At 39.6% G+C, this 25,700-nt stretch overlaps 1 protein-coding gene across 1 annotated transcript in view; it reads left to right on the forward strand.

Annotated features, from left to right (window-relative positions):
• The first annotated feature begins 15,844 nt into the window (after nucleotides 1-15,844).
• The window catches only part of LOC138851779 (carnitine O-palmitoyltransferase 2, mitochondrial-like), a 28,857-nt gene continuing 19,001 nt past the window's right edge, over nucleotides 15,845-25,700 (forward strand). The window contains exons 1-4 of the mRNA XM_070081251.1: nucleotides 15,845-15,922; nucleotides 17,221-17,273; nucleotides 21,157-21,254; nucleotides 22,340-22,485. Coding sequence (XP_069937352.1) covers nucleotides 15,878-15,922; nucleotides 17,221-17,273; nucleotides 21,157-21,254; nucleotides 22,340-22,485 — 342 coding nt within the window. The 5' untranslated portion in view covers nucleotides 15,845-15,877. The remainder of the gene's footprint in view (nucleotides 15,923-17,220; nucleotides 17,274-21,156; nucleotides 21,255-22,339; nucleotides 22,486-25,700) is intronic.

The raw sequence follows: 25,700 nt of genomic DNA on the forward strand, positions 1-25,700 counted from the left end.
AGCCGCAGCAAGCAGCAACAAGGCTGCTCCTATATCTTGCCGTCCCCTGGGCCTATCCGAACTCCAGTGATGGCCAATTTTGCAAGTACTGCTGCAACAACATGCAAGGAACCTATAGTGACATAAAAACTGACGGTGACGACAACGAAATGGACTAAATATGACAAAAGAGGGACCGGCATTCAAGTACCAGACCTGCTGCCAGACGTGAACCAGACATGAGACGTTTTCCACTACAATGAAATAACTGACCTCCATATCAACTGCACCAGTGTTTAACGGGAAGACAACATGGCAGAAAACCTGATCAACTAAATCTCCAAGGAAATGACAGGTCTGTAGGACTTTTTTCTTCAGTGCCAAACGAGGGAAAGATTTGAGCCTTTAAACATGGCTGACCGGCATTCAAACAGCAGCTACTGCCAGACGTACAACTAGCGAAGTGAAATTCTCATCTTTACTGACGTTCATCTGTTGACAGTAGCATCATATCTGTACCACCATCATATCACCTGTACCAGTGCTAACGAGAGGGAAACACAGGAGACATCGTCAAATCAACAGTACAAAACTCCAAGGTATAGGACGGTTATCCCTCAGTGCCAGTCGTGGGAAAGAAGTGAATAGTTAAATAGTCAAGGTTAATGTTTTAGTAGCTGACCTATATTCAGCTGACCAGTGTACAGTGAGAGAATCATAGCAGAAAAAGCCAAATATATCTATAAACTCAAGGAAAGTCAGTTGTGGTGTTACTCCCCTCAGTGTTTTAAAAATGGCTGAGTCAGCAAAACAGGTCAGGAGACAACAACACGACACAACCCCCGATAAATGGAATTGAGGGGGATTTGGAAGGATAAAACCATGATTAAACCTTTCTGGTCTACCAGAATGGAAAGGAGTTAGAAGTTAATTGGTGAAGCCAGACTGTGAAGTGAGGTGGGTAGGGGAGGGTGAATAAGGGGTTAAACGTAAGGGTGTTGTGAAGTTAAGGGAAAAGTGAGCAGTGAAGAGGGTTTTGAAGAGGAAATTTTACTAGTAATGAGCAGTGGTGATTGCTAAAGCAGATACTAAGTGTACTAGGGACTGGAAAAGAGAAATAAATATTATTGTATATGAGTAAAAGAGCGAAGAGTGAAAATGGCAGGCATTAGGGGGGTACAGGCTGCCATAATTATATTTATATTTCTTCTTCAATTCCATGAAGAAAGAAATCAGTCATGGGGGTTGGAAAAGGTGAATGGAGTAACAGCGCCCTGGACAGTAAAAGCCCAACAGTTGCCATCCTACCAGAAAAGTAAACCTCACTATCGCCGCAAGGTATGGCAACACCGCATACCCAAACAAAAACAGTGGCACACAGCTCTTATTGTAGCGCTCTTAAGTGGTGATATCCAAATTAATCCAGGACCTCAAACTATTGTGCAGAGGCAAAACAGACAGATAAATGACGGTGATAATGACGGTCTAGTAGCTAGGAATGATAACCTTAACTCCATATGTAATGCATACATAGGTCAATGTGAGACAATACAGCCATTATTATCTCAAACACTACCAAACAGATGCATACACTGTACTAAAGTACGCATGAAAAACAGAAAAGGCACCTTATGTAAAATGTGTAAGGGGTGGGTGCATGATGGATGTATGTACAATTATAGCAACGGTGCCAGAATTCATTTTGTGTGTAACAAATGCACTTTGGCACAGTTACCCTTTAGCAGTGATGACATTGATTTACCTAATTTTAATACAAATGACCCATTGCCATATATTGATGATTATGATTGTTTTATGAAAACAGGCCTTCACTTTATTCATGTCAATGCAAGATCACTTCTTCCTAAATTGGCAGAGATTAGGATTCTAGCTAACAAAATTAGGGCGGCAGTTATAACCATCTCTGAATCTTGGTTGGATGATACGGTGACTGACGACGAGGTCAAAATAGAAGGTTACAATATAAAACGCTTAGATAGGAACAGAAAGGGTGGTGGAGTATGTGCCTACATTAGAAATGACTTAGCTTACAACCCAAGACCTGATTTAAATAACAATAAACTGGAGATTCTATGGTTTGAAGTGCTGCTTCCCAAGACCAAACCCATCTTAGTAGGAACTAGTTACCGCCCTCCTACCCAGGACCAGTTCTTAGAAGACTTTTCCAGAGTCTTGTCCGGAGTTGAAAACAATTGCGAGACAATAATACTGGGCGACTTCAATATCTGTTTTCAGCAGCAAAATAACGGGCTATGCAAAAGGTATAAGCAAATTCTAGGATTAAATAGCTACACTAAACTAATTAATAAACCAACCCGGATCACACAGTTCTCAGCCACCCTAATTGACCACATACTTTGTAACCGCGCTGAGAACATTAGTCAGTCAGGCGTCATTACCACAGGTCTTAGTGATCATTTCATCATTTACTGCACCAGGAAAATCACTAGGGATAGGATAGGCCTACACAGGACAATAAAAATGAGGTCAACTAGAAACTACAGTAAAGAAACACTGGTAAATAGGCTACACAATTGTGACTGGACAGAGATAACAAGTTGCACGGACGTAAACGATGCCTGGGAAAAATTCAAAACAATGTTCACTACCATCCTTAATAATATTGCACCAGTTAAAGAGGTTAGGATTAAACGAAGAACTGAACCCTGGATGACTACTGAGATATTAGATAATATGAAATTCAGAGACCAGCTGCTAAAAAGATTTAAAGCAAACAGACAGGATATTGCAGCACTAAATGAATTCCAAAGGGTGAGGAACAGAGTACAGAGACTTATAAAAGGAGCAAAGGCAAAGCACTATTGCTCAAAAATTGAAGAGTATAAGCATAACCCCAGAAAGCTCTGGCAACAACTAAAACAGTTGGGGTATAGCCATAAGCCAGTAGATAGGTCTAACATAGTACTCACTATCGATAATGAGGTATGCCACGAAACATCTAAGGTGGCAAATTGCTTTAATTCCTACTACACATCTGTTGCATCAACACTAGTAAGTAAACTACCAGCTGCATCAAATACCTTTAACACAGACTCTGATAAGTTTCAAACATACTATACCAATAAAGGGGTAACCCCAAACAGTTGTCAACTAGTAAGTGTATCTCATGACTTTATTCAAAAAGAACTAAGCAGGTTAAACCCAACTAAGAGCACAGGCCCTGATAACATCCCGTCTAAGTTCCTAAAAGATGGTGCTTCTGAACTGTCAATCCCTATTGCTCACATAATAAATCTATCAATCACCACTAATACCGTACCGGAGGGGTTCAAGGAGGCCAGAGTTACTCCTATCTTCAAGAAAAATAGTAGGTCTGATGTAAGCAACTATAGGCCTGTTAGTATACTCAGTATAATATCTAAAATTCTAGAGAGGGCGGTGTATTCTCAAGTAGTTAAGTACCTTAATGACAACAACATTCTCCATAGCTATCAATCGGGCTTTAGAAGATCCTACTCAACCGACACCTCCCTTATTAATCTGATGGATTACCTGAGAACTGAAATGTCAAAGGGGAACCTCATAGGTATGGTAACCTTAGACCTGCAAAAGGCCTTCGATACTGTCAACCACAATATATTATGTAATAAACTTCAAGCTATCGGTATAGGTTCTGTAGACTGGTTTAAGTCCTACCTTAGCAACAGGAGACAAATAGTCAAAATCAACAAAACGGAATCAGAACCCCTGCCGATAACATGTGGAGTTCCCCAAGGTAGTATTCTGGGTCCCTTATTATTCTTATGTTATGTCAATGATATGCCTATCAGTGTCAAGTGCAAACTCCTACTGTATGCAGATGACAGTGCTCTGTTAGTGTCAGGTAAAGACCCACAAGATATTGCTAATGTTTTAACACTGGAACTGGAGTCCTGCAGCAAATGGTTAGTAGACAACAAACTATCATTACACCTAGGGAAAACTGAAGCCATTCTCTTTGGCACGAAACATAAACTGAGAAGGGTAAATAATTTTAATGTTCAGTGTAATGGGGAGTCCATCACTTTGGTTTCATCAGTAAAATATCTGGGAATCCCCTTTGACCCATGCATGTCAGGAGAATTGATAGGGAACAGTGTAGTAAAGAAAGCGAATGCCAGACTGAAGTTCCTGTATAGACAAGCACAGTGTCTACCTACTGAGGCTCGCAGGACCCTATGTCTAGCCCTTATACAATGCCATATGGATTACGCTTGCTCTTCTTGGTACTCTGCCTTGACAAAAAAACTGAAAGATAGACTGCAAATCACCCAGAACAAAATCGTAAGATTCATCCTGGGGCTGGGACCAAGAGAACATGTAGGCCAGGATGAATTACAGCAGTTGGATATGCTGAATGTTGAAGACAGAGTAAAACAACTGAAGCTAAATCATGTTTATAAAATTGCTCACAAACAGTGTCCAGAATATCTTGCTGTCAATTTTGTCAAGGTTGGGAACCAAAGCAATCATAGTACTAGGGGGAGAGAGCACAACTTTGTAGTACCCACAGTCAGTGGCCAGGCTTCAAACACCTTTTATTGTACAGCAATAAAGGAATGGAACAGACTACCCGCACATGTCAAAGCCAGTCATAGCATGAACCAGTTCAAGAAGAGTGCCAAAAGGTGTCTGATGAATGTAGCTACAGAAAGGGAGGGGAATGATTTTCTATTTTTTAGCTAACATACGTGTAAATTTTACCTTATTCCTAGTAATGACCCTCGTATTGTAGATAGTCTTAATGACCCTCGTGTAGTAGTCTTAATGAGTATAGTCTTTTTAGTATGATAATAAGATGTTATCTTCATTGTAGAATAATAAGAAAATATTATAACCTTTATATTATAATAATAAGGTAAAAGGACCCCAATGGAAATAAGTCACTCTGTCTGACTTTTTTGGGTTATCCTAGGTTCTCTACACATATGCTGCTATGTATGATAATTCTATGTAACTGTATTTGTGTATACCTGAATAAACTTACTTACTTACTTACTTACTCTTGAGATATCAGACGACTGGACAATACAGCTCCAGGAACCTCAGATAAGCTCTCTAGATTTGTGTGTAATTCTGGCCAGCATTATTTTCATAGATTTAGTTAGAGTGAGGTTTTCTGAGTATGATACACATTAATCTCCAGTCAAATTGGTGAGTGATATTAAGATACATTTTCCTTCTGTTATGTAATTGTGTATATATATAACCATTTATTATTTTTAATATACAGTTCACAAATTTATATATTTACCAGTATTCCTGGTGTATGTATATTTCATTTAATTAATAGGTCCAGAGCAACTTGTGGTTATGACAGTGGTAGGTATCGAAGGGGGACATTTTTTGCGACCTAGGTGTCCCAAATTCCTACTTGTCTATGTAACAGGGGGGGGGGGGTTGGCCTGTACATTGCAGAGTCACTTGTTTGCACAGAACTGCTTAATGCCTCAAATGACGTAGTGGAAGTTTTAGCAGTAAAGGTCGAGAACCAAAACCTAGTCATTGTGGTAGTCTACAAGCCTCCGGATGCAACATCCCAGCAATTCCAGGAACAGCTGTTAAAAATTGACCACTGTCTGGAAAATCTTCCAGCTCCTGCACCCAACATCTTGCTCCTGGGGGATTTCAACTTAAGGCACCTAAAATGGAGGAATATAGCAAATAATATTGTTGCAGTAATAACACCAGGAGGCAGCTCTGATGAAAACTCACACTCACACGAGCTTTTAAATCTCTGCACAAAATTCAATTTAAACCAGCAAATAATAGAGCCTACTAGACTGGAGAATACACTAGACCTCATATTCACTAACAATGATGATCTGATAAGAAATGTCACCATATCAAAAACAATATACTCAGATCACAACATAATTGAGGTTCAGACATGTATGCGAGGAGCCCCAGACCGACAAAATGAGACTAGTCACGAGGGAGCATTCACCAAATTCAACTTCAATAACAAAAACATAAAGTGGGACCAAGTAAACCAAGTCCTAACCGATATAAGCTGGGAAGATATACTAAGCAACACAGACCCAAACTTATGCCTAGAACAGATTAACTCGGTGGCACTCGATGTATGCACAAGGCTTATTCCTCTAAGAAAAAGGAGGAGTAGATGTAAAATAGAAAGAGACAGGCGCTCCCTTTACAGGCGACGGAAAAGAATAACAGAGCGGCTAAAAGAGGTCAATATATCTGAAATGCGCAGGGAGACACTGGTCAGAGAAATAGCAAGCATCGAACTTAAGCTAAAAGAATCCTTTAGGAGTCAGGAATCGCGGGAAGAACTAAAAGCTATAAATGAAATCGAAAGAAACCCAAAGTATTTCTTCTCCTATGCCAAATCAAAATCGAGAACAACGCCCAGTATTGGGCCCCTACTTAAACAAGATGGGTCCTACACAGATGACAGCAAGGAAATGAGTGAGCTACTCAAGTCCCAATATGACTCAGTTTTTAGCAAGCCGCTAACCAGACTGAGAGTCGAAGATCAAAATGAATTTTTTATGAGAGAGCCACAAAATTTGATTAACACAAGCCTATCCGATGTTATCCTGACGCCAAATGACTTCGAACAGGCGATAAATGACATGCCCATGCACTCTGCCCCAGGGCCAGACTCATGGAACTCTGTGTTCATCAAGAACTGCAAGAAGCCCCTATCACGAGCCTTTTCCATCCTATGGAGAGGGAGCATGGACACGGGGGTCGTCCCTCAGTTACTAAAAACAACAGACATAGCCCCACTCCACAAAGGGGGCAGTAAAGCAACAGCAAAGAACTACAGACCAATAGCACTAACATCCCATATCATAAAAATCTTTGAAAGGGTCCTAAGAAGCAAGATCACCACCCATCTAGAAACCCATCAGTTACACAACCCAGGGCAACATGGGTTTAGAACAGGTCGCTCCTGTCTGTCTCAACTACTGGATCACTACGACAAGGTCCTAAATGCACTAGAAGACAAAAAGAATGCAGATGTAATATATACAGACTTTGCAAAAGCCTTCGACAAGTGTGACCATGGCGTAATAGCGCACAAAATGCGCGCTAAAGGAATAACAGGAAAAGTCGGTCGATGGATCTATAATTTCCTCACTAACAGAACACAGAGAGTAGTCGTCAACAGAGTAAAGTCCGAGGCAGCTACGGTGAAAAGCTCTGTTCCACAAGGCACAGTACTAGCTCCCATCTTGTTCCTCATCCTCATATCCGACATAGACAAGGATGTCAGCCACAGCACCGTGTCTTCCTTTGCAGATGACACCCGAATCTGCATGACAGTGTCTTCCATTGCAGACACTGCAAGGCTCCAGGCGGACATCAACCAAATCTTTCAGTGGGCTGCAGAAAACAATATGAAGTTCAACGATGAGAAATTTCAATTACTCAGATATGGTAAACATGAGGAAATTAAATCTTCATCAGAGTACAAAACAAATTCTGGCCACAAAATAGAGCGAAACACCAACGTCAAAGACCTGGGAGTGATTATGTCGGAGGATCTCACCTTCAAGGACCATAACATTGTATCAATCGCATCTGCTAGAAAAATGACAGGATGGATAATGAGAACCTTCAAAACTAGGGAGGCCAAGCCCATGATGACACTCTTCAGGTCACTTGTTCTATCTAGGCTGGAATATTGCTGCACTCTAACAGCACCTTTCAAGGCAGGTGAAATTGCCGACCTAGAAAATGTACAGAGAACTTTCACGGCGCGCATAACGGAGATAAAACACCTCAATTACTGGGAGCGCTTGAGGTTTCTAAACCTGTATTCCCTGGAACGCAGGAGGGAGAGATACATGATTATATACACCTGGAAAATCCTAGAGGGACTAGTACCGAACTTGCACACGAAAATCACTCACTACGAAAGCAAAAGACTTGGCAGACGATGCACCATCCCCCCAATGAAAAGCAGGGGTGTCACTAGCACGTTAAGAGACCATACAATAAGTGTCAGGGGCCCGAGACTGTTCAACTGCCTCCCAGCACACATAAGGGGGATTACCAACAGACCCCTGGCAGTCTTCAAGCTGGCACTGGACAAGCACCTAAAGTCAGTTCCTGATCAGCCGGGCTGTGGCTCGTACGTTGGTTTGCGTGCAGCCAGCAGCAACAGCCTGGTTGATCAGGCGCTGATCCACCAGGAGGCCTGGTCACAGACCGGGCCGCGGGGGCGTTGACCCCCGAAACTCTCTCCAGGTAAACTCCAGGTATATGTATGCTGGGAGGCAGTTGAACATCTTGGGCCCCTTGACACTTATTGTGTTGTTTCTTAGCATACTCATGGCACCCCTGTTTTTCATTTGGAGGGATGTTGCATCTCCTGCTCAGTCTTTTGTTTTCATAAGTAGTGATTTTCGTGTGCAAATTTGGGACTAGTCCCTCTAGGATTTTCCAAGTGTATATTATCATGTATCTTTCTCGCCTGTGTTCCATGGAATATAAATCAAGTGACTTCAACCATTCCCAGTAGTTTAGGTGTTTTATTGTATTTATGCATGCCGTGGAAGTTCTCTGTACATTCTCCAAGTCTGCAATTTTGCCTGCCAAGAAAGGGGCTGTTATGTACAGCAATATTCCCAGTTTAGAGAGAAAAAGCGATTTGAAGGGAACCATCATGGGCCTGACATACCTAGTTTTGAAGGTTCTCATTATCCATCATATTATTTTCTTATCAGATGTGATAGAAACACTGTTGTGATTTTTGAAAGTGAGATCCTCTGACATCACTCCCAGGTCTTTCACATTAGTTTTTCGTTCTGTTGTGTGATTGGAATTTGTTTTATACTCCAATACAATTTTGATTTCCTCCAGTTTTCCCATATCAGAGTAATTGAAATTTCAATGAACTTCATGTTTTCCACAGCCCATCTAAACCTTTGACTGCTGTCCACTTAGTCTTTCAGTGTCTTTGATGGATGACATCATCATGCAAATTTGGGTGTCATTCACAAAGGAAGACACGGTGCTGTTGATTACATCTCTGTGTGTGGCAGATATTAGGATAAGGAACAGGATGGGGGCAAGTACAGTGCCTTGTGGAACCGAGCTTTTCACTGTAGCCAACTCAGACTTTACTTTACTTACTATTACTCTTTGTGTTCTATTTGTTAGAAAGTTATAGATCCATCCGTACTTGTCGAAACCTTTTGGTATTGACGATTGGACAGACATTTTTCTTAACAAAATACTTAAACTATACAACAAACATTGCCCTATAAAAACGAAACAGATCACGAATAAATGGCTTGGTTGCCCATGGCCAACCAGCAGCATTCTGAAATCCATTGATAAGAAACACCAATATGAAAAGCAATATAGACAGGGCTTAATACACAAAGATATTCTTAAACAATATTCAACAGTTCTCACCAAATTAATAAAGAAAGCCAAACAACTGTACTACTCCAGCAGATTCACTGACACAAGAGGAGATATAAAAAAGACCTGGAAAACACTTTCCCAGATTCTGGGGACACACAAACTGAAAAAAAACCAAGAATATTGTTCTAACTAAACCTCATAAAACACCACTGCATCCCACTTATACAGCTAACAAGAAAACGACTTCTCAAACATAGGATCTAATCTTGCCAGTAAAATCCCACGTACCAATGCCCGTGCCGGGGACTACCTACCTGGAGTTTACCTGGAGAGAGTTTCGGGGGTCAACGCCCCCGCGGCCCGGTCTGTGACCAGGCCTCCTGGTGGATCAGCGCCTGATCAACCAGGCTGTTGCTGCTGGCTGCACGCAAACCAACGTACGAGCCACAGCCCGGCTGATCAGGAACTGACTTTAGGTGCTTGTCCAGTGCCAGCTTGAAGACTGCCAGGGGTCTGTTGGTAATCCCCCTTATGTGTGCTGGGAGGCAGTTGAACAGTCTCGGGCCCCTGACACTTATTGTATGGTCTCTTAACGTGCTAGTGACACCCCTGCTTTTCATTGGGGGGATGGTGCATCGTCTGCCAAGTCTTTTGCTTTCGTAGTGAGTGATTTTCGTGTGCAAGTTCGGTACTAGTCCCTCTAGGATTTTCCAGGTGTATATAATCATGTATCTCTCCCTCCTGCGTTCCAGGGAATACAGGTTTAGAAACCTCAAGCGCTCCCAGTAATTGAGGTGTTTTATCTCCGTTATGCGCGCCGTGAAAGTTCTCTGTACATTTTCTAGGTCGGCAATTTCACCTGCCTTGAAAGGTGCTGTTAGAGTGCAGCAATATTCCAGCCTAGATAGAACAAGTGACCTGAAGAGTGTCATCATGGGCTTGGCCTCCCTAGTTTTGAAGGTTCTCATTATCCATCCTGTCATTTTTCTAGCAGATGCGATTGATACAATGTTATGGTCCTTGAAGGTGAGATCCTCCGACATAATCACTCCCAGGTCTTTGACGTTGGTGTTTCGCTCTATTTTGTGGCCAGAATTTGTTTTGTACTCTGATGAAGATTTAATTTCCTCATGTTTACCATATCTGAGTAATTGAAATTTCTCATCGTTGAACTTCATATTGTTTTCTGCAGCCCACTGAAAGATTTGGTTGATGTCCGCCTGGAGCCTTGCAGTGTCTGCAATGGAAGACACTGTCATGCAGATTCGGGTGTCATCTGCAAAGGAAGACACGGTGCTGTGGCTGACATCCTTGTCTATGTCGGATATGAGGATGAGGAACAAGATGGGAGCTAGTACTGTGCCTTGTGGAACAGAGCTTTTCACCGTAGCTGCCTCGGACTTTACTCTGTTGACGACTACTCTCTGTGTTCTGTTAGTGAGGAAATTATAGATCCATCGACCGACTTTTCCTGTTATTCCTTTAGCGCGCATTTTGTGCGCTATTACGCCATGGTCACACTTGTCGAAGGCTTTTGCAAAGTCTGTATATATTACATCTGCATTCTTTTTGTCTTCTAGTGCATTTAGGACCTTGTCGTAGTGATCCAGTAGTTGAGACAGACAGGAGCGACCTGTTCTAAACCCATGTTGCCCTGGGTTGTGTAACTGATGGGTTTCTAGATGGGTGGTGATCTTGCTTCTTAGGACCCTTTCAAAGATTTTTATGATATGGGATGTTAGTGCTATTGGTCTGTAGTTCTTTGCTGTTGCTTTACTGCCCCCTTTGTGGAGTGGGGCTATGTCTGTTGTTTTTAGTAACTGAGGGACGACCCCCGTGTCCATGCTCCCTCTCCATAGGATGGAAAAGGCTCGTGATAGGGGCTTCTTGCAGTTCTTGATGAACACAGAGTTCCATGAGTCTGGCCCTGGGGCAGAGTGCATGGGCATGTCATTTATCGCCTGTTCGAAGTCATTTGGCGTCAGGATAACATCGGATAGGCTTGTGTTAATCAAATTTTGTGGCTCTCTCATAAAAAATTCATTTTGATCTTCGACTCTCAGTCTGGTTAGCGGCTTGCTAAAAACTGAGTCATATTGGGACTTGAGTAGCTCACTCATTTCCTTGCTGTCATCTGTGTAGGACCCATCTTGTTTAAGTAGGGGCCCAATACTGGACGTTGTTCTCGATTTTGATTTGGCATAGGAGAAGAAATACTTTGGGTTTCTTTCGATTTCATTTATGGCTTTTAGTTCTTCCCGCGATTCCTGACTCCTAAAGGATTCTTTTAGCTTAAGTTCGATGCTTGCTATTTCTCTGACCAGTGTCTCCCTGCGCATTTCAGATATATTGACCTCTTTTAGCCGCTCTGTTATTCTTTTCCGTCGCCTGTAAAGGGAGCGCCTGTCTCTTTCTATTTTACATCTACTCCTCCTTTTTCTTAGAGGAATAAGCCTTGTGCATACATCGAGTGCCACCGAGTTAATCTGTTCTAGGCATAAGTTGGGGTCTGTGTTGCTTAGTATATCTTCCCAGCTTATATCGGTTAGGACTTGGTTTACTTGGTCCCACTTTATGTTTTTGTTATTGAAGTTGAATTTGGTGAATGCTCCCTCGTGACTAGTCTCATTTTGTCGGTCTGGGGCTCCTCGCATACATGTCTGAACCTCAATTATGTTGTGATCTGAGTATATTGTTTTTGATATGGTGACATTTCTTATCAGATCATCATTGTTAGTGAATATGAGGTCTAGTGTATTCTCCAGTCTAGTAGGCTCTACGATCATAAAGTCACTTAAAAATAACTCGGGGAATCTGTCTCACGTCCCACCATTATTGTACAAGCGAGCGGCCCATGTCCTTTCGCACACAAAACATACTCATCCCCTGCCAATTTGGATTCAGGAAAAATAAAAGCACTAATGATGCAATTATAAAAATGCTAGACCTGCTTTACACAGCATTGGAAAATAAGGAATATCCGCTAGGAATTTTTATTGACCTAAGAAAAGCGTTTGACACAGTAGACCACGGCATCCTACTCCACAAACTTGACCACTATGGTATAAGAGGCCATGCGCTTGCATATTTTAAATCCTACCTTTCTAATAGGTATCAGTATGTCACCATTAAAGACACAGCCTCATCAATACGGCCACTTGATACTGGAGTTCCGCAGGGAAGTGTCCTTGGACCCCTGCTCTTCCTCATTTACATCAATGATCTTCCAAACATATCCCAACACCTGAAACCCATTCTCTTTGCTGACGACACGACTTATGTCATCTCCCACCCTAATCTTGCCACCCTCAACACCATTGTTAACGAGGAGCTGCTCAAAATATCGACTTGGATGACAGCCAATAAACTTACACTTAACACTGGCAAAACCTACTATATTATGTTTGGTAGCAGAGCAGGTGTTGCGCAACTTAACATTAAGATCGACAACACTCTAATTGCCAGACATAATGAGGGCAAATTCCTTGGCCTATACCTCGACAACAACCTAAATTTCAGCACCCATATCCAACACATAACAAAAAAAGTATCCAAAACGGTGGGGATCCTCTCCAAGATACGATACTACGTGCCGCAAACTGCCCTTCTCACACTATACCATTCACTTATATATCCATACCTCACCTATGCTATCTGTGCTTGGGGTTCAACTGCAGCAACACACCTAAAGCCAATAATAACCCAACAAAAAGCCGCAGTAAGAATAATCACTAAATCCCATCCCTGGCAACACCCCCCCCCCCACTCTTCATAGATCTAAACTTACTCCCTGTTCAGAACATCCACACTTACTACTGTGCAATCTATATCTACAGGACCTTAAATTCCAATATTAACCTTGACCTAAAACGCTTTCTTGATAGTTGTGACAGGATCCACAGGCATAACACCAGACACAAACATCTCTATGACATTCCCCGTGTTCGACTAAACCTTTACAAAAATTCAATGTATTTCAAAGGACCTAAAATCTGGAACACCCTACCTGAAAACTCTAGAACTGCAGACACATTCATCACTTTCAAAACTACAGTTAGAAAACATCTTATCTCCCTGATCCACCCCGACAACTAACTACATGATAACCACCTGGTGGTTCACAATTACACTCACTCACCCACTGACTATAAACCCAGAAATACTAATCTTAATCTTAAAATAATAAATCCTAACTAGTCATAAGTTTGCCTATGATACTCCAATATAGACACCTTGTATTGTGCCAAAACAAAAGCATTCACATTGCTAAACTCACAAATTATGATGTAGTCACTTAGCCTTAATACCATAATCTGTAAGGATTTAATGTTAAGAATTAATCTAAGTCTGCTCGAAATGCCTAGCCATGCTAGGTGTCCTAGTGGCCCCCTCTGTAATTAGTATTTTATAACATGTAAACCACACAATACCCAAAACCTGTAAACCCCACATTGTAACCCTTATAGAGAATAAACTTGAATTGAATTGAATTGTTATGCAACTGATGGGTTAAATATCTAAATGGTTGGCGTTCATGCTTCTTAGAACCCTTTCAAAGATTTTTATGATGTGGGACGTTAGTGCTATTGGTCTGTAATTCTTTGCAATTACTGCCACCTTTGTGGAGTGGGGTGCAGCGCTGTATAGCCCTTGTGGCTTAGCGCTTCTTTTTGATTATAATAATAATAATGTGGAGTGGGGTTATGTCTGTTGTTTTTAGTGAGTGTTGGGTTGACCCCCTTGTCCATGCTTCCTCTCCATAGAATACTTCATGCACATGACAGGGGCTTCTTGCAGTTCTTCATGAACACGAAGTTCCATGAGTCTGGACCTGGGGCAGAGTGCATGGGCATGTCATTTATTTATTTTTCAACGTCTTGTGATGTTAGGATAATATCAGAAACTTTTAATTAACCAAATTTTGAGTCTCGGTCATAAAAAAATAATTTAGGTTGTCAACCCTTAGTCTGATTAACAACTCACTTAATGCTGAATGATAAGAGATAAGATTTTGTTCGGATTTTTAACCCCGGAGGGTTAGCCACCCAGGATAACCCAAGAAAGTCAGTGCGTCATCGAGGACTGTCTAACTTATTTCCATTGGGGTCCTTAATCTTGTCCCCCAGGATGCGACCCACACCAGTCGACTAACACCCAGGTACCTATTTGCTGCTAGGTGAACAGGACAATAGGTGTAAGGAAACGTGTCGGAATTTCCACCCGCCGGGAATCGAACCGGGCCCTCCGTGTGTGAAGCGGGAGTTTTAGCCACCAGGCCACCGGGCCACTGATAGTTTATTATGACTTAATCTAGGTTATTTCTATAATTCCTCAGGAGGATTTACTTTCATCTGGGGTTTTATGAGGACCCTAATGGAAATAAGTTACCTTAGATTTCTGGGGGGTTGTCCCTCAAAGACCCGAATGGAAATAAGTTATCTTGAGTTTTTTTAGTTATCCTAGGTAATCTACACATACGCTGCTATGTATGATAATTTATGTAACTATTTATGTGTACCTGTACCTGAATAAACTTAGTTAATTTACACATGTTGCTATGGAAGACAGTTGTAATCATCTAAAATTGTGTGTATGTATCCGTACATAAATAAACTTGCTTAAGGTGTGTTCTCTAAATAAGACACAATGTAAGAGGTTATCCTAGGTTAAATTCTTCATAATTTATTCTGTACAGCTAATGTAAGTTTGAGGTTGTGTATAAGACGTAGATAAAAATTACTTACTATTTACAGGAGGTTGCTCAAGCTATAGTAAGTTTATTTAGGTACAGGTACACATAAATACAGTTACATAAATTATCATATATAGCAGCATATGTGTAGATTACCTAAGACAACTAAAATAAAGTCAAGGTGACTTATTTCCATTGGGGTCTTTGAGGAACAACCCCCCCTCCCTATGTCTCACATCTGAACTTACCAATGGGCACATAGAATCAAGAATCATCATGTGTGATACATAAACATTATTATTATGTGCTTTCCTCCCATAAGGGAGGTTTTTTTTGGTGTTGATACGTTATCACTGTTCAAAATGTCACATGAAGCCTCACACACTTCCTTTTGCACTGATCACTCTCAACACTTCTACTTCTATTCTTTTGTCAAGCCCCTCGAGGGAGGTTTCTTGATGCTGGTAAGAGGCTTGTGATCCAAGGAATTGGATTTGCCTTCTTCCTCAGATCAAATCTGATTGCTTCCTATTTCCCAGATGCTGTAATATATACGGGATTACAGTTTCCCCCTAAATATGATAATGTTTTGTCATGACACCTTAATTAGTTACGTTGTTCAACTTTACTGGATGATCTTAGGTTAATTTCTCCATAAATTACTATAGAGGACCATTGTAACAAAGTATGAAACCTAAATAAAAACTTACAGTACATCTATAAGTTATTTTGTGTCATTCAATTATAAACCTATTTTATTTTAGCTTATTTGATTTTAATTTCTGTCTTCTAATTTACAGAACTTCATTATACATATCTTCTACTGTATCAGCTAAAATGTTGCTGACTCACAGCAAAATCATTAAGGTGCAGTTAAAGCAGGTAAGATTATAATTTGAGTAATGCCAGTAAAAATTATACGTAATTTAGACTAGATATGTTTTGAGGAAGCATTTGATCATTTCTCTTCATTTCAGTTCCTCAAAGGAAGTTTCTTGATACAGTCTGAGGAATTGAACTTAGTTTTTCCTTTCCTTGGATCATTCCTTATCTGATGCAATTAAATTCCACCTATCATTATCACTCCACTTTCACAATGTGTTCAGGTCTTGCATATCTTGCATAGGAATTTTGCATCACCTGGAAGCATTTATGATGTAGTGGAGGCAGAGACCATGCATGGTTTTGAGACGAGGTATGATACAACTCATGGAGAAGGGAGAGAGAGGACCTAGTAACCTAGTAACCTAGTAACCATTTACAGTATAGCGATTAGACACATGAATTTGGTAAAAATCTCTTCTCTGGTGACATTACCTTGTGAAAGGATTGTACCTTTTATTACTGTTCACATTTTCCTTTCAGTCCAGAAATCTCTTATCCTCTGGAATATTTTGCCTTATATTCATCCTATGCTTTGTGATTTCCTGATTAGCCTTTCATAAGGAATTCTGTCAAATGCCTTCTTAAAATCTAAATACTGTACTGTACTCAGCTGTACTGTAAATTCAATCCTCTCATAGTTCCATTCATAAAAAGTATTAATTGAAATGAATATTTAAAATATTGTCATTTGTATAAGGCGGGGTAGGGGTCGGCCTAGGAAAGGTTGGAGGGAGGGGGGTAAAGGAGGTTTTGTGTGCGATTGGCTTGGACTTCCAGCAGGCATGCATGAGCGTGTTTGATAGGAGTGAATGGAGACAAATGGTTTTTAATACTTGACGTGCTGTTGGAGTGTGAGCAAAGTAACATTTATGAAGGGATTCAGGGAAACCGGCAGGCCGGACTTGAGTCCTGGAGATGGGAAGTACAGTGCCTGCACTCTGAAGGAGGGGTGTTAATGTTGCAGTTTAAAAACTGTAGTGTAAAGCACCCTTCTGGCAAGACAGTGATGGAGTGAATGATGGTGAAAGTTTTTCTTTTTCGGGCCACCCTGCCTTGGTGGGAATCGGCCAGTGTGATAATAAATAAAAAAAAGTGTTTAACTAAATAAAATTTGATTTTTCATCAAATTTTCCATATTTGTGCCAGTCTGTGAATAATTAAAATTATTTGTGGGAGACCCTTAAATTTGCAGATTTAGAGTGTAACAAAGTTGGAGAACAGTAATTTAATTTTGATATTGAAATCCTATTTATAAGGAAAAGTGTATTAAAATGATCTCATTAAATCCTTCACAGATTCTAAAAACTGTGAAAGGCAGTGTGGTGCGAGGGCTTCACACAACCTCTATGTAAGTACCCTACAGTTGCCTGTATGAGTTTGGAGAATTAACTCTTATCTTAATTTTTCCCCTTCCTCTTCCCCTAGTCTCAGGGATTTTTTTTGTCATAGCTATGCTTGAACCTGTGTTTGCAGTTTGCTTGTCTTACTTCCTCACCTGGGGACTTTATGCACTTATTACTGTACTCTCACTTGGAAGAAGTTTCTTCTCATTTTTTCTGGCATATTTAATTGTTCACTTTTTACTTGTAGAGTCAGGCCCTGCTTATAAAGCAGGTTAGGCTCCAGGCTGCTGCTGCATACAGAAAATCGCCGTTAAGTGAAACAGTTTTTTTCACTTTCAAATGCAAATAAAAGCCTGATAATATGTTTACACTATCATATATTAAGTAAGTAATAGAGCTAGGCATAAAAAATGCATATACAGTATACACACATTACTTACCTTAAAATATTTTCATCCTTACCTTATAGTGAGTGAACATATTTATTGTAGGAAGTCTGAATAAGTGAAGAATGGGTATTTTTGAAAACTGCTGCATTAGCAAAATGCTGTGAAGTGAAGTACTGTAAAGCAGGGCCCTCCTGTATATTCTTATCCTTGTTCCAACCCTTAAGAATAGCTTGTTTTTATCCTTATTTTTTTCATCATACTGGCCATATCCCACCGAGGCAGGGTGACCCAAAAAGAAAAATAAGTTTCTCTTTTTAAATTTAGTAATGTATACAGGAGAAGGGGTTACTAGCTCTTTCCTCCCAGCATTTTGGTTACCTCTTACAACACATATGTCTTATGGAGGAAGAATTTTGTTCCACTTTCCCAAGGAGAATCTTTATTGATGTGGCTAAATATTTTGTATGTTGTAAAGCACCCTCATAAGAACATAAGAACATAAGAAAGAATCTTGAGGAACACTGCAGGAGGCCTGCTGGCCCATACTAGGCAGGTCCTTTACAATTCATCCCACTAACGAAACATTTGCCCAACCCAATTTTCAATGCCACCCAAGAAATAAGCTCTGATGTGAAAGTCCCACTCAAATCCAACCCCTCCCACTCATGTACTTATCCAACCTAGATTTGAAACTACCCAAAGTCCCAGCCTCAATAACCCAACTAGGTAGACTGTTCCACTCATCAACTACCCTATTTCCAAACCAATACTTTCCTATGTCCTTTCTAAATCTAAACTTATCTAATTTAAATCCATTACTGCGGGTTCTCTCTTGGAGAGACATCCTCAAGACCTTATTAATATCCCCTTTATTAATACCTATCTTCCACTTATACACTTCGATCAGGTCTCCCCTCATTCTTCGTCTAACAAGTGAATGTAACTTAAGAGTCTTCAATCTTTCTTCATAAGGAAGATTTCTGATGCTATGTATTAATTTAGTCATCCTACGCTGAATGTTTTCTAACGAATTTATGTCCATTTTGTAATACGGAGACCAGAACTGAGCTGCATAATCTAGGTGAGGCCTTACTAATGATGTATAAAGCTGCAGTATGACCTCTGGACTTCTGTTGCTTACACTTCTTGATATAAATCCCAGTAATCTATTTGCCTTATTACGTACGCTTAGGCATTGCTGTCTTGGTTTAAGGTTGCTGCTCACCATAACCCCCAAGTCCTTTTCGCAATCTGTATGGCTAAGTTCTACATCATTTAATTTATAAGTACTAGGGTTATGGGCACTCCCAAGCTTCAGAACCTTGCATTTATCTACATTGAACTGCATCTGCCACTTTTCTGACCAAGAATAGAGTTTGTTTAAATCCTCCTGAAGTTCCCTAACATCTACGTTTGAATCAATTATCCTACCTATCTTTGTGTCATCGGCGAATTTGCTCATATCACTAATAATTCCTTCATCAAGATCATTGATATATATTATAAACAACAACGGGCCCAAGACTGATCCCTGTGGAACGCCACTTGTTACAGATCCCCACTCGGATTTAACCCCATTTATGGACACTCTCTGCTTCCTGTCAGTGAGCCATGACTCGATCCACGAGAGCACTTTTCCCCCAATGCCATGAGCTGCCACTTTCTTTAACAGTCTATGGTGCGGAACTCTATCAAAAGCCTTACTAAAATCTAAGTAAATAATATCAAATTCTTTATTGTGGTCAACAGCCTCAAAAGCTTTACTGAAGAAAGTTAATAAATTAGTTAGACAAGACCGGCCTCTTGTGAATCCATGCTGAGTATCATTAATCAAGCTATGCTTATCGAGATGGCTTCTTATAATCTCAGCTATAATTGACTCTAGTAATTTGCCTACAATTGAGGTCAGGCTTATTGGGCGGTAATTTGACGGTAACGACTTGTCCCCTGTTTTAAAAATAGGAGTTACATTAGCCATCTTCCACATATCAGACACTACACCTGTTTGAAGAGATAAATTAAAAATATTAGTTAATGGTTCACAGAGTTCCATTTTGCATTCCTTAAGAACCCTTGAAAAAACCTCATCAGGACCCGGCTACTTATTTTGCTTCAGTCTGTCTATCTGCCTCACAACCATCTCACTAGTGACTGTGATGTTACATAATTTATCTTCTTCTAGCCCACTGTAAAAATTAATTACTGGAATATTGTTAGTGTCTTCCTGTGTAAAAACTGAGAGAAAATAATTATTTAAAATCAAGCACATTTCATTCTCTTTGTCAGTAAGGTGCCCATAGTTATTTTTAAGGGGACCTATCTTATCTCTAACTTTTGTTCTATAGACCTGGAAAAAACTTTTTGGGTTAGTTTTAGAATCCCTAGCAACTTTAATTTCATAGTCCCTTTTAGCTTTTCTTATCCCCCTTTTAATGTCCCTCTTAATGTCAATATACTGATTCATAAGATGACCCTCACCTCTTTTGATACACCTATAAATTCCTTTCTTATGCCCTAGTAGATATTTGAGCCTATTATTCATCCATTTTGGGTCATTTCTATTTGATCTAATTTCTTTATATGGGATAAATGCTCTTTGAGCAGCATGTATAGTGTTCAGAAAACTGTCATATTGATAGCTCTCTTCGTTACCCCAGTCAACAGATGATAAGTGTTCTCTAAGCCCATCGTAATCTGCTAAGCGAAAATCTGGGACTGTTACTGAGTTATCGCTACTATCGTACTTCCATTCAATGCTAAATGTAATTGATTTGTGGTTGCTAGCACCCAGTTCCTCTGAAATTTCTAAATTATTAACAAGGGATTCATTGTTTGCCATAACTAAGTCAAGCAGGTTATTTCCCCTTTGCATTATCACTACAGTACAGAATGTGTGTTCTGGTAGGCACATGATCTGAGAGAACTATCCCATGTATCAATTAACCCAATCTCCGATCATTCCAGAATGCTGTATACAACATCACCACCCAATTTTGTAAATAAAATTGACAAGTTGGCACTTACGTAGCATAAAAACAAATCTGAACCTTCTGTTAAGATACACATTTATTCAAAATTTGAAACTGATCAGAAGAGGCATTCTCAAGTTATTGCATGGAAACCAGTACCCCAGTCATCCCAGTTTGTTCAACAAAATGGATAAATTTACACCTACACAGCATACACCTCACACTTGTGTGATATCATTGATGTGATACAGTATGAAGTTTTTAATGCATTGGCCATTTTGGCAATGGCAATTTTGGTGGATAGAGATGAGATTGTTTTACCATGATCATAGCAATAACAGACCTTGTCCTTTGTTTCCAAATCAGTTGAACCCATATTTTGTTCCATATTTCCAAGTCTATTAGATTGAAGTTTGTTAAATCGAGGTTTTACCATATTTTATTGTTCAGGGTTTCCCAGAATTCTTGATCCATAGCAAAAATTTACAATTTATCACATCTTATTTTTTTCTCTTTTTTTTTTCACTTAGATACACTTCTAGTGTCCAAGATGACTATCGATACATTCACAGATCAAAAATACCAACAATGCATTTTCAGAAGTCCTTATTGCGACTGCCTATACCAGGTGAGTTTGTAAAATTTTCTCGAGAAATTATGTTTTGAGCAATCATGATCATGCACCTTAATTATTTTACACTGCAGTTATTTATATAAACCTTAACTGTTCTATCAATTTTTGGGGGGTTTGTTTAATATTTAGTCTGCTTGACTTGCTTTGCATAACTATGAGCTTTACCTGTATGTATGTATCCTTAAATTATGAAATCTCTTATGCTGTACATATGTATTATCTTTGTAAATAAATTTGTTGTTTGATTAGCATATATGCCTTATGGGTCTGATGCATATTTTATAATTTTCTGTTTTTTTTCTACAATTAAATTCTGGCTTACTTGAAAATGCCTGTTTGCAGTGACCTGAAACTTTAAGCAGATCCTTCATTTATTAAGAGTTTATCCTTCAAGGAAGATACCTTGATGCTAGTAAAGAGCTTTTAATTTCAGGACTTGTCACGTCCTCCTCCTTCACTATCTGATTACCTTCCATTTCCTATGATTATATTCATTCCATTCCCTATGATAATAATAGTAATGCTGAATATTGATCTCTGCATTTTATTGGGGGTTGTCTCTGTGAATGTAATGGGTTTACAGTGCTTTTCTGCTTACATTGGTGGTTTGAATATCTTTCACTTACCAAACTCACAACTTCCTGCTTACACCTTAATGGCTTACACCATCCTGGCTTACACCTTGCTCACTTACACTTTCCTTCTAAGCATGCTCAACCACTGTATTTGCAGTGCCTTAATTTTTTTTAGCTTATTTACTTGTGTCATGTATTTTTTATTATAAAATTCACGTTTCTTTCTTTTTCTTTACATATTCAGTACAGCAGTCCTTTGAAGGATCATCCATTTTCTAATTATTCTGTGTTGTATTATACTCATTTATCCCCAATAGCCATTTCATACTAGATGTATTCCTATGGTGCTAATTCCAGTATCATAGCATAATATATTTCAGTATATTTCATATGAAATATTTCTTACAATATTAAGGGTTTAGTGCTTGCTAATAAAAATAATGATAATTATCCTATGCAATGCATATTATTAGAAGAATGCTTAATTTGGTGCATTTTTTTCAGATTTGGACAAGACATGTACTCGTTATTTACGATCACAGAAAGCCTTATTAAGTGATGAAGAGTATAGTGCTACAAAACGTGCTGTTGACCAGTTCAAAGAAGGATCAGGGATGGATTTACATGCTCAACTGAAACAAAAGGATAAGGTTTAAATTATTTAATTATTTTGGGAATACTGTACTCTCTCAGGTACCTGTAAGTCTACAACTCAAATATGATTTTCTGGTTTTATCCTTCTAATCTGGCTGCCAGAACCATAAATTCCCCTAAGGTATTATTTTGTCTAAGGACTTAGTTCACAGAACAGTGACATGTACTGCAACCGACCTGAAATAACACAAAACGTTCATGTTGTGTACGAATGGTATATAATACCGACAAGATGAGAGTAAGACACATGTGCAACATCTGGGTATCTTTATTGTAGACGTTTCGCCATCCAGTGGCTTTATCAATACAAATTCCAGGACATAACTTGAAGACAGTAGAACTATGTACAGAAGATGAGGTAATCACTGGAGGTGGTTTGGTCATTTAGAGAGAATGGATCAAAGTAGAATGACATGGAGAGCGTATAAATCTGTAGGGGAAGGAAGGCGGGGTAGGGATCGTCCTTGAAAAGGTTGGAGGGAGGGGGTAAAGGAGGTTTTGTGGGCGAGGGGCTTGGACTTCCAGCAAGCGTGCGTGAGCGTGTTAGATAGGAGTGAATGGAGACGAATGGTATTTGGGACCTGACGATCTGTTGGAGTGTGAGCAGGGTAATATTTAGTGAAGGGATTCAGGGAAACCGGTTATTTTTATATAGCCGGACTTGAGTCCTGGAAATGGGAAGTACAATGCCTGCACTTTAAAGGAGGGGTTTGGGATATTGGCAGTTTGGAGGGATATGTTGTGTATCTTTATATGTATATGCTTCTAAACTGTTGTATTCTGAGCACCTCTGCAAAAACAGTGACTATGTGTGAGTGAGGTGAAAGTGTTGAATGATGATGAAAGTATTTTCTTTTTGGGATTTTCTTTCTTTTTGGGTCACTCTGCCTTGGTACTTGTTAAAAAAAAAAAAAAAGTTCCTTTTGGTGTACAAGTTATACATTTTTAGCTGACATCAATGACATGTACTATAAAAGCCCCTTGTTATAAGCAAAATTATAGTTTTGATAATAATACCATCGATAATACAGTGGACCCTCGACCAGCGATGGCATCGATTAACGATAAATCTGACTAGCGATACATTTTATCGCAAAAATTTTGCCTCGATTAGCGCTAAAAAACTCGACCAACACTATTCGTTCCGTCTGAGACGCGTCCACTTCTGGCCAGTGTTTACAAGCCAGCCAGCCACCGCGGTCGCTTCCAAGCATACAATCGGAACATTTCATATTATCACAGCCTTTTTAGTGATTGCACCTGCAAAATAAGTCACCATGGGCCCCAAGAAAGCTTCTAGTGCCAACCCTACAGCAAAAAGGGTGAGAATTACTATGGATATGAAGAAAGAGATCATTGCTAAGTATGAAAGTGGAGTGCATGTCTCCGAGCTGGCCAGGCTGTACACAAAACCCCAATCAACCATCGCTACTATTGTGGCCAAGAAAACGGCAATCAAGGAAGCTGTTCTTGCCAAAGGTGCAACTATGTTTTCGAAACTGAGATCGCAAGTGATAGAAGATGTTGAGAGACTGTTATTGGTATGGATAAACGAAAAACAGATAGCAGGAGATAGCATCTCTCAAGCGATCATATGTGAAAAGGCTAGGAAGTTGCATGACGATTTAATTAGAAAAATGCCAGCAACTAGTGGTGATGTGAGTGAATTTAAGGCCAGCAAAGGTTGGTTTGAGAGATTTAAGAATCGTAGTGGCATACATAGTGTGATAAGGCATGGTGAGGCTGCCAGTTTGGACCAAAAAGCAGCTGAAAAATATGTGCAGGAATTCAAGGAGTACATAGACAGTGAAGGACTGAAACCTGAACAAGTGTTTAATGGTGACACTGACAATGTTGTGAAACACTTTAGGAATGTCATAAAGGAACGGGAGGTACAGGCCTCTATGGGCAGATATGTTGTGCGACAGAGGTCCAGTGACTCTCAAGCTGGTCCTAGTGGCATTAAAAGAAGAAGGGAAGTAACCCCGAAAAAGGACTTGCCACCTCAAGTCCTAATGGAAGGGGATTCCCCTTCTAAACACTAAGACCATCAACACACTCCCCTCTTCCCATCCCATCAATCATCACCAGATCTTCAATAAAGGTAAGTGTCATGTAACTGTGCATGTCTTCTTCAGTTTGTGTGTATTAAAATTAATATTTCATGTGTTAAAATTTTTTTTTTTCAATACTTTTGGGTGTCTTGCACGGATTAATTTGATTTCCATTATTTCTTATGGGGAAAATTAACTTGACTAACGATTATTCTGACTAACGATGAGCTCTCAGGAACGGATTAATAGCGTTAGTCGAGGGTCCACTGTATATGCTTTTCCACAATGCAATTAAAACGTACAACCAAATATTTTGGTGGCACAAAAGAATCTTGATATCATGTATGTACTCTAAATTTAAAATAAAGTAATTAACATGAAATTTGGTAGTAAATGTCATACATTTGTTCAGTCTGCTTGTGGGTGGCTGTGAACCTTTCAGCTTCCCACCATTCTTGCCAGGTGAGAGCAAGTCATGGTCACTGAACATTATTTTTCTTATCTACAGTGGTACCCTGAGTTTCATACAGCTCCCAGCTCAAATAATTATGTAAGTGTATTATTACATTATTCCTTATGGGAACAAATTCATTCGGTAACGGCACTCGAACAGCCTTCTGGAACAAATTATGGGCAAAACTCAGGGTACCACTGTATTTCATTCCAAATTTTGTATCTTATAAATGTTTAATTTATATAAAACATTTGTAGAAAAGTTTGAAGAGAATGTTTATTATATTTGTATGTAATAATATCAGGCATCCACAAAATTTCAGTATTGTGCATTATCATATTTACATTATAGAATGAATTTAAAGTGATTTTTATTTGGCATGCAGGGTAACACCTTTATGTGCTTACTCCTCGACATTAGAACCTGGTTATTCAATTGAATGTAACCCATGGATTATGAGAGGGGTATACTGTATACAAGAATGGGAAATCAAAACACGGTGGACATGCAGTATTAAGCTGTCAAAAGATGGAATAGTTGCAGAATAGTTTACTGTGTGGTCAGAATAATAAGTGCACATTATGGCCAGTGTACATTACTTATTTATATTATTTATAATATTTATTTTATTACAGATTACAGGCAGTGGAAGCATTAGGTGGGAGAGGATGTTAGAGTGAATAGAGATGTAGACCCGGTTAGA

The sequence above is a fragment of the Cherax quadricarinatus genome, unplaced genomic scaffold, assembly GCF_038502225.1.
Source record: "Cherax quadricarinatus isolate ZL_2023a unplaced genomic scaffold, ASM3850222v1 Contig2065, whole genome shotgun sequence".
NCBI lineage: Eukaryota > Metazoa > Arthropoda > Malacostraca > Decapoda > Parastacidae > Cherax > Cherax quadricarinatus.